The sequence below is a fragment of the Leptonychotes weddellii genome, chromosome 7 (genome assembly GCF_054177405.1).
Source record: "Leptonychotes weddellii isolate Sample4059 chromosome 7, ASM5417740v2, whole genome shotgun sequence".
Lineage (NCBI taxonomy): Eukaryota > Metazoa > Chordata > Mammalia > Carnivora > Phocidae > Leptonychotes > Leptonychotes weddellii.
The window spans coordinates 10,802,745-10,811,633 of record NC_138375.1 but is presented as its reverse complement, the minus strand read 5'-3'; the positions used below and the strand labels follow the sequence as shown (position 1 = coordinate 10,811,633).

The window sequence follows — 8,889 nt, the reverse complement described above, 5'->3', positions numbered from 1 at the left end:
TCTCTCTCTGAAATAAATAAATAAAATCTTTAAAAAAAAATAAAAAAATGAAGAAACGTCCTACACCTGGATTTGATCTGGTATATGCCTTGGGGAAAATTCCGGACGTGAAATGAGTAGGTCTAGATAATTTGTGTCACAATGGGTAAATTAGTTCCCTTTTGCTACCAGTTTATTTGGATTTCTTAAATAAGCCTAACGTTCCCTATTTTAGTCATAGTTGCATAAGGCTTTGGGACTAATAGCTAATTACTAGGCGTCAGTAATCACGGAAGAGAAAAGCTGAGTGTCCTGTGTTACGGAAACCGGCATAAGAAACATGTGGTCATCAAGATAAAAAATCAGCATCGTTTTTCAAGTTAGATCTAAAATTTTCCTTTTTATAAGAGAATTATAAAATCTTACGTGTGAATCAAAACAGTTCTATGTCCCAGATCGATGTAGCAGTTGTTTTGAGTAGACTCTTGGAATTCTGTTGGACTGACAGACTTTCGAGTCTAGAAGATCCACCAACCCAAAAGTTCGTGTCTGCTCTGTGTGCACCAGAGCCTGGCTCTCGATATCGAAACTGCAGGAGCCTTGGGAGTATTTCCAGCTTTTAGTTCCTGGTCTTTGTTGGGCAGCCGCCAGTAAGTGTCTCATTTTAGCTAAACTGTGACAACACTACTTTTGTTATGGGCACATCTGTGAGACACCACTTGTTTAAATTGCAGGGCATGGGGTTTGCCGTGACCAAACCTTAATTTAGGCCAGTGGTCAGGATGTAGGTGTTCTCCTACTTTCCCCTCTTAATTAATCCATGGAAGAGAGGAAGACTTGCTGACCGTGTATTTGGTTAATTTGAGTCCAAGTTAATTTCACCTGCACGAAGTGAGTAGCGCCTGACCACCTAATTCACACAGATGGAGAAACCACGGCTGCGGCTGTTTGCTTTGTTCACACAGTTGATTCTCAGCAGGGACCTGTAAGGCCTCTCCCGTGTCCCAAAGCAGCCTGGGCAGTCGCTCGGGGGAGCGAGTCCCGAAGCTCCTCCAGTAACTTCTAGAGTGGGTCCATTCGTCAACCTTCCCATGTCGGCCAACTTTTCCATTATTCACGGATTGTAGACCCATCCTGAAAAGGGTAAAAGGGTACAACCTGACGTCATCGAAACCACCAAGGGTGCTGGACACGGACGGTTTCAGCATAGTCTCAAAATGTATCGCCACGTAACTGACCCCGCCCCCCATACTCAGTGACTGTGCTCAGCTGAGAGTCAGGAGGCGGCGCTTGGTGGGCTCGCTGGGGGGCCATCAGCCAACAGTGGGCTGGCCCAGATGGCCTCTCCTGGGACAGCTGGGCTCTCTTCCACCAGCCTAGCTTGTGTGGACAGCTGTGGCAATACCGTGGGTGAGAAGACAGAGGCCCACAAGGCCTTTTGAGGCCAAGAATTGGACGTGGCCACCATCTCTGCTACTGTGCACGACTGGCCAAGAAATCCCAGGCCAGCCCAGGTTCAAGGGGGTAGGGAAATAGACTCCAACTTCTCACCAGAGGAACTACGAAATCATATTGCGGAGTAGGGATAAAAGGAGGAGAGAAGAATTGGGGACCTCTTGCAATCAGTCTACCCCAATCACTTCTTCGGGGGATGATGGATTCATGCATTTTGTTCAGTCAGTATATCTTGAACACCTACCGTGTGGCAAACGGTGGGCTAGATCCCGGGAATTCAGATATGAATAAGGCACGTTCTCTAGAGAAAAGCAAGACATCATGCAGTAAATTATTACAAATCCCACTCCGCTGAGACTCAACACCAGTGAGATCAAATTTACGTTCTTGTGTTAAAAATCTCACATTCACTGTGCTGACTTTATGCATGGGTTTATGATATATCTCCAAGGCCTGGGCAGCACTGTACTTCCCACACCCGTATCTTCCAGATAAATGTTGCACAGTGCAGTCTCTAGAGGGATGTCCTGTGTCGGTGTCCCAGCCCCCGTGCCGGCAACCAGCCACTTCAGGTCAGCTGGAATGGGCCTGACGCATATGAGCCGTTCGACCATATGTGTGGAAGTGACTTAAATATCAGCCATACAAGCACACACGCTTGGAAATGATTCATTAGAAACACAGGGGTCGGGTTCCCTGCCTCTGTGAGAAGCCTAGTAAACAGAGAAGCATAATCAGTGGGACTTAGGAGACTTTTAACTCTGGGAACTTGGGAATTTGAATAAGAATAAGGGTTCTCAAATCGCCTCTTGGAAATGCACATATTATCCTGTTACTAGAATGGGAGGAGGGCTTTCTCCTCACTTCCCAGGGGAAAATAGGTGTATAGACTTGTCTTGATTAATATTAACGTTTTGTGGCTATTTTGCAACAAGCACTAGTAACTACTGGATGAACAAGCCTGAGAACCACTGATTCTGGAAAGAGTCCGTCACCCTGATGGGCCCAGGGCAGAAGAGCTAGGGATTTGAATGGCCCTTCTGGTTTCTTCTTGTTTGGGTGGGGTCAAAAGCTGTCTACCTATAAAAAGTTCAAGCCTGTGTCCTCCCTGCTGTGGCCACATCATGAAATCTGTTTACGTCTTGTTCAGAAGCCTTGTTTAATTTTTCTTTTTAATGTTCTGCTCTTCAGAAGGAATGTAAGCTGTCTCAGAACAATCGAGGTAGGGCAGTTTATAGAAATTGATGGTCCATAAATGTTAGGGCAGCCGGCCTGGTAATTATGGACTCTATGCAAAGCACTTTCAACAAATTACCCCCAGCCAACAGCTCCAGCCAGAAACAGCTCAAGGGCACAGGAGGGGAGGGGGGAGGGATTGGGTAAAAAACAGCTGCGGGCCCATCAGTCCCAAAGTCTCCTGGAACCTGGAGGGCAGAGGAGCTGAGGACCAGCTGCAGGCTGAAAAGAGCAAGGGGGTGGGAGGGGCAGAGTCAGAAAGCCTGGCCCACTGAGCTCACCACCCAGCCCTCCTTCAACGCATCTTCATCCCATCTTCATTATCCTGCAGAGAGGCACTATTTTTTATGTTTTCATTGAAATATTCTAATCAGTAGGTACATTGAGGTCTATCTACAGAAGGTAGAGAAACTGATTTATATTGATCTCTAGCCCACCCACCCACCCTGGACCACACAAGCAAACTGCATGCCCTGCTCTCAACTGCTCCAACTCATGGGTCCCAGAGTCTCCTGGGAAAAGACTTCTCTCTTCCGTTCTCAGAAGCCGCCTGTGTGGCTTTGCTGGGGTTGTCCTAACAATGTATCCCAGGCTGGGAGGCTAAGACCACAGAAATGTATTGTCTCCCAGTTCTGGAGGCTGGAGGATCAAGCAGTCAGTAGGGTTGCTTTCCCCCCAGGACTCTCCCCGAGCTTCTGTGGTTTGCTGGCAACCTAGAGCCTTCCTGGGTGTGCGGACACATCACCCCCATGTCTGCCTTCACATCCACGAGGCATTCTCCTTGGTGTGTGTCCACCTGTGTGTCCAAACTTCCCCTTTTTAGAAGGACCCCAGTTATATTGGATTGGGAGCCCACACTGCTCCAGTGTGACCTCATCTTACCTAATGATATCTGCAATGACCCTGTCGCTGAATAAGGTCACCTTCTGCAGTCCCCGGGGACAGGACTCAACATGTGAATTCTGCGGGGACGCAGCTCATCCTGTCTCACAGCCCCTCTAGATCTCGGCCTTCCCCACCTTCCTGTCAAGTGCAGTCCATGGTGTTGTCCGTGGGCTCTAACCTTTACCCTGGAATTTCAGCCCATGAGCTATTCCTAGCCACCCGGCTCTCGCCCCTGGCATTGCGTCACTCATCTCAGCCAGCTCGGCTGCCTTTACCTGCCCCCAGCCTCTGTCCGCCGGTGGGCGAGGATAGTCTTTGGGCTGGGGCTGGGGCGCCTCCTGGCAGGTTCCAGCGCAGTGACCGGTCCCCGACTGAATGAAATGAATGTACACATAACCAGCAGCAACAGTAACAAAACCTCCAGGTTCTAGCACCCCAAGTAAACCATTTATGCACTTAAGGAACACCTTCATCCGGGCCTTGTGTTTCCATCTGTCTGCATACCCCAGGTCTGAGTGCACTTCTCTCCTGGTGGGGAAAGCAGGCTGCGGGGCTCCCCCCCCCCGCCCCTCCCCTGAGCCTTCCAGGGGCAGGTCAAGCCTTCTCTAATCTGCTCGTCTCATCTAATCTGTGTGCCTTCAGATCCAAACATGGACATCATAGCTGCCTCCTTCCCTCCTTGTCCCACCTTCCCGGGTCTTTGCTCTTTCCGTCCTGGGACACCCTCCCTCCTGGATTTCTCTTCTTGCTGCCTCAGTGGCTCTGCTGGCCCCACCATGCTCCACCCCTGACATGTTTGCTCACCTGGCAGCTCACTTTTTGGTTTTCCCCTCGGCCCCTCCTTGGAGAGCCTCGACCTCTCCTCCTGCATTTGCCTCCCCCATCCCACCTGTTCTCAGGATGTCTTACCCATGCCAGCCCCCTGCCCCTTGAAATCACTTTACTTCCCCATCTGGGATCCCCATTTGTGCATCTAAATATCTATGATATCATCCCGAAGACCTGACTTAATTCAAAATTCCTATGATGCAAGACTAATCCGGAAAAAGAGTGGAGGCTTATTTCTTTACTATCACTTTCTTCTTCTTATCAGTTCATATGGTTCCAAGTCATCCTCCAAACTTTGAAGTGGAGCGAGGGATCTTATTATTCACATAAAATGAGACTCTTACTGCGTCCTGTCTCCTTTCCGATTTCAAAGCAACTTCTGTAGTTGTCCACTGCATTAATATTCATATTTATAGAAAAATGAAAAGAGCAGGAATAATGCTATTAAAGCACCATGTAAAACACTATGAAAAACACAAAGACTATTATTTCCCGGTCTAGTCTAAACATCTATCAATGAGGTAAAAATACCTGAATAGTTTACTTCATCTTTGCTCACAGTACCTGCTGGAATGCCCAGCTGATACACTAGAAAGACCTTCCTCTTTTTTCCTTTATATCTATTCGGCAGCTACAAATTCATTCAGCCTATATCAGTTCAGTGCCCATATGCTCCCCCCAAAAGATGAAACAAAAAGAATAGCAAGCCGTGAAAAGCTAGCTTTAACATTTTTTATCGAAAAGTCATATTAACAGGTGCGCCTGGATGGCGCAGTCGGTTAAGCCTCCGATTCTTGGTTTTGGCTCCGGTCATGATCTCAGGGCTATGAGACCGAGCACCGCATTGGGCTCCACGCTCAGCAGGGAGTCTGCTTGAGATTCTCTGCCCCTTCCCCCCTCCCTCTCTCAAAAAATAAAATAAAATAAAAGGCATATTAACATCTGGGAATTTTCTTAGTAAATAAGTAACACTCCATATAAACATTCAGCTTCCAAATGATCCATCAAGCATCCTTTCATGATATCAAACTAATGGATGCATCCTAAATGCATAATAATAGGAGACTGAGTAAGTTTATGCTGAGTAAACCTATAAAAAGGAATTCATTGCAACCATTAAAGTGTGGAAGCAAATCATGGAAAGATGTTCATGGTTTACAAAAGAATATGTATACAGTATGATCCCATTTTTGTGTTAAAACACACACGCATACCCCATGCACGTGCCCACCACACACCCATAAAAGAACTGGGCAGTTAGAACCCAGAGCATTAACTGTGACCCTCTCTGGGTAGGGGGTTGAGGTTGGAGATGATTTATTTTTCTATATGCTCATCTACTTTTTCTACACCAAAAAAAAAAAAAAAATTTACATTTAACACTGTTTTTGCACCTTTGAGATGAAAAGCCTAAAAGATAACTTTTTCTAAATACTGCCATGTATGTTTCTTTGGCCCTTTGCAGCTTATAGTGACTTAGGCTACTACATTATCAATAAACTGCACCATGTGGATGAGTCTGTGGGGAGCAAAACGAGAAGGGCCTTCCTATATCTTGCTGCCTTCCCTTTTATGGATGCAATGGTGAGTAATTGTGGGCACTTTAAAAAAAATTATGGTGTACATAACATAAAATTTACCATTTTAGCCATTTTTATGGATACAGTTCAATGGCATAAAGTACCTTCACATGGCTGTGAATCTTCAGAACCCTTGTCTTATGAAACTGACTCTGTCCCCCTGAGACACTAGCTTCCCATGCTCCAGTCCCCTCCACCCTTGGCCCATAGCTCTACTGTCTGTCTCTGTGAATTTGACCAATCCAGGGATCTCCTCTGAGCGGAATGAGACAGCAGTTGTCTTTTTGTGGCTGGATCATCTAACTTTGCGTAATGCCTTCAAGGTTCCTCCATCTTGTAGCAAATGCCAGAATGTCCTTTTTTATGGCTGCACGATATTCTGTACGATATGTCTGTAGAGACCCCATTTGGTTCATCCATTCATCCATCAACGGACAGCCGGGTGACTTCCACCTTTTGGCTATTTTGATAATGGGTTATGAACATGGGTATAAAATACCTCCTTGAGCTTCCTGTTTTAATCCGTTTGGGTAGATAGCCAGAGGTAAAATTGCTGGATTATATAGTAAATCTGTATTTAATTTTTGAGAGGCCCTCATACTGACCTCCATGGCAGCTGTACCATTTTATACCCCCAGCAGCACCGCAGAAGGGTTCCAGCTGACCACTGACCGTAACCAGCCCATCTTGTCCATTTATTTGATGAGAATCGTCTGTACTTGCCACAAAGTTTTGGCAAGAGGCAAGAGAGCCTATTTGAAAATTTTATTTAAATATAAAGTTCTTTTCTGATATATTCAGGATCAAGGGATCAGGACAGCTTTCTGATAAACTTACCGTTTGTGTGGCTTAAGCACCCAAAGCTTTTTAGAATAAGAATCTCTTGAAATTATGGATAGGATTTCATTACTTGAATAACCAGCTTCACTACATTACCAAGGGTAGCTCACTTCCATAGATTAAATTCTTTATCATGATGCTAAAGAGTTCTCAGAGAATGCTTTTTTTCTATTCCTCTGTGTTATCGAGAGTTATAAAAGAGACTTAGCAAAAAAAAAAAAAAAAAATTTCCAGTAATGTCCAATGCTGGAAAATGAACCCCCCTTTGGGGCTCCATTTTAGATTACTTTTGGGAGGAGACTTAAAAATATGTTCATTTGTACAGTTTTTCGCCACCCCTCCCCTCAAGTTTTATGTACTGTAGGTGTGTGAGGTAAGCGGGCGTCCACACAGAGGTAAGGCTCCAGCCCCACATCCTTGGAGGAATGAACCCAGGTCAACGACGTGTGGTCCATCTTCTCCGATGTTATCAGGAGTGTTAAAACTGCCTGTCATTAGCTTGTGGACGTGGCCTCATGGAGTCTCTGACCGCTTCCCACCAGTCTGCACAATGACCTTAAACTCAGTTTTCACGCAGAGACTCTGATTCTCAGTTGGTGTGACATCAGTGTAGGTGGGAGAATTTGGCCACCGGAGCACTGGTACCTGGATTTTCTTTTTCTTACTTATCATCCAGTAAGAAATTACTCTGTATTTACTCCGGCAGTTGACATAGACTCCAAAAAAAGAACGAAGGCAAAGGGGCTGGATTTCCTAGAGCTGGATTCCCCACGGTGCCCCATGCTGGCCTAAGGGGGCACCATAGTGCTTGGAAGCGGAAAACTGAGTGAAGTGACCTTTATCACATCCCAAAAGAGTAGAAGCCCAACTTCCTAGACAGAGTCCTGATATTGCTCTGAGGCTTGCCCCCCATCTATATGGGGGCTCTGTGAACACACAGAAGAATCACCGTTATACGGTGAAGTCAGGGACTCAGGACTAGAAGTGAATCCCAGATTCTGGTGCGCCCTATGTTCATTTCCCTTCAGCTGTATTTATCTGCCATGACAGAGTTTCTAAAACTCAGAGTAACACCAGAACATTGGTGATTAACACCCTTTGCTTTCCTGTTTCATTTACCAACTGCCCCCAAAGACCCAGCAGTAAGAGACTGTTCACAAAAAACAAAATAATGAACATTTATAAAAAGCCAGGTAATCTCCCCTAGATACACACCCGTACACACCTACACCTGCGGTGTGGCCCTAATATATTGGTTAGAGAGATAATATTTGAAAACCACAAAGCTTATCATCCCGATGGCTTTGGTCAACAAAGGGAGCCCACAAGCCACTATTTGCAAATGTTATCGACAGTTTGCATTTCTTTCCACGTCTGGCACCTCGAGACCTGTGAGCTGAGGGAGGAAATAGATGTAGCAGTTGCTATGTATGAAGTCCTGACACAGACCTTGGGAATAAACCCTATTTGTCTGATGGTGTGTAGCTCACACGAAATGTTACTGCTGTGTCGGTCCACGGTGGCCTTTCCGGGTTAGAAGGATGACCCTCACACAGATCCTGTCTTGAACTTCAGACCTCCAAAATCCCCGACCCCCAGGCTTTTCATTGTCTGCTCCCCTTCAAGGCCCTTCCTCTTCATTTCCCTCAGAGGCAAAGCGTCAGATCAGATCCTGCCCCGACTTGAAGAGAAGGAGAGTAGAGCCCTCATCACTTGATGAGAACCTATAATGACTATAATAACTCAAAACCAAAGTGGAGCCCTCATTATAATACCTTCGTAGAAGGAGAATGTTTCTGCCTTGTCATTCCAGCTGCCCCAGAGAGAGAGAGAGATGGTGTTTCCTCCGTTCTTGGTATCCACCTAGCTTTCCTGCCAGGAAAACTAGCGAGCACCCTGGGCTCCGTTATCATCCATACTAAATAAATACTGTGCGGTCACTGATCCCACTTAAAAATCTAATGAGGACCTAGTCATCAGGCCAAGTTACAGTCATTTGACCAATGCAAAGTTTGTCATGTGCTCCGAAGGTTCTGAAGGGGGAGGGAAGGTAGAGAGTCTATTTCCGGAATGCCCAGTAAATCAT

General features: G+C 46.0%; 1 protein-coding gene and 1 long non-coding RNA gene across 4 annotated transcripts in view; one reads left to right on the top strand and one right to left on the bottom strand.

Moving 5' to 3' along the window:
* The window catches only part of ANKH (ANKH inorganic pyrophosphate transport regulator), a 128,958-nt gene that overhangs the window by 77,058 nt on the left and 43,011 nt on the right, over positions 1 to 8,889 (top strand). For all 3 annotated transcript variants that reach the window (XM_006733171.3, XM_081825914.1, XM_081825915.1), the window contains exon 3: positions 5,849 to 5,967. In XM_006733171.3, the coding sequence (XP_006733234.1) occupies positions 5,849 to 5,967 (119 nt within the window). The remainder of the gene's footprint in view (positions 1 to 5,848; positions 5,968 to 8,889) is intronic.
* Positions 360 to 8,659, bottom strand: LOC145722533 (uncharacterized). The gene is made up of 3 exons (XR_014146854.1): positions 8,579 to 8,659; positions 1,679 to 1,735; positions 360 to 1,113 (listed from the first exon to the last, which is right to left on the bottom strand). It is a non-coding gene; the product is annotated as an uncharacterized LOC145722533 (long non-coding RNA).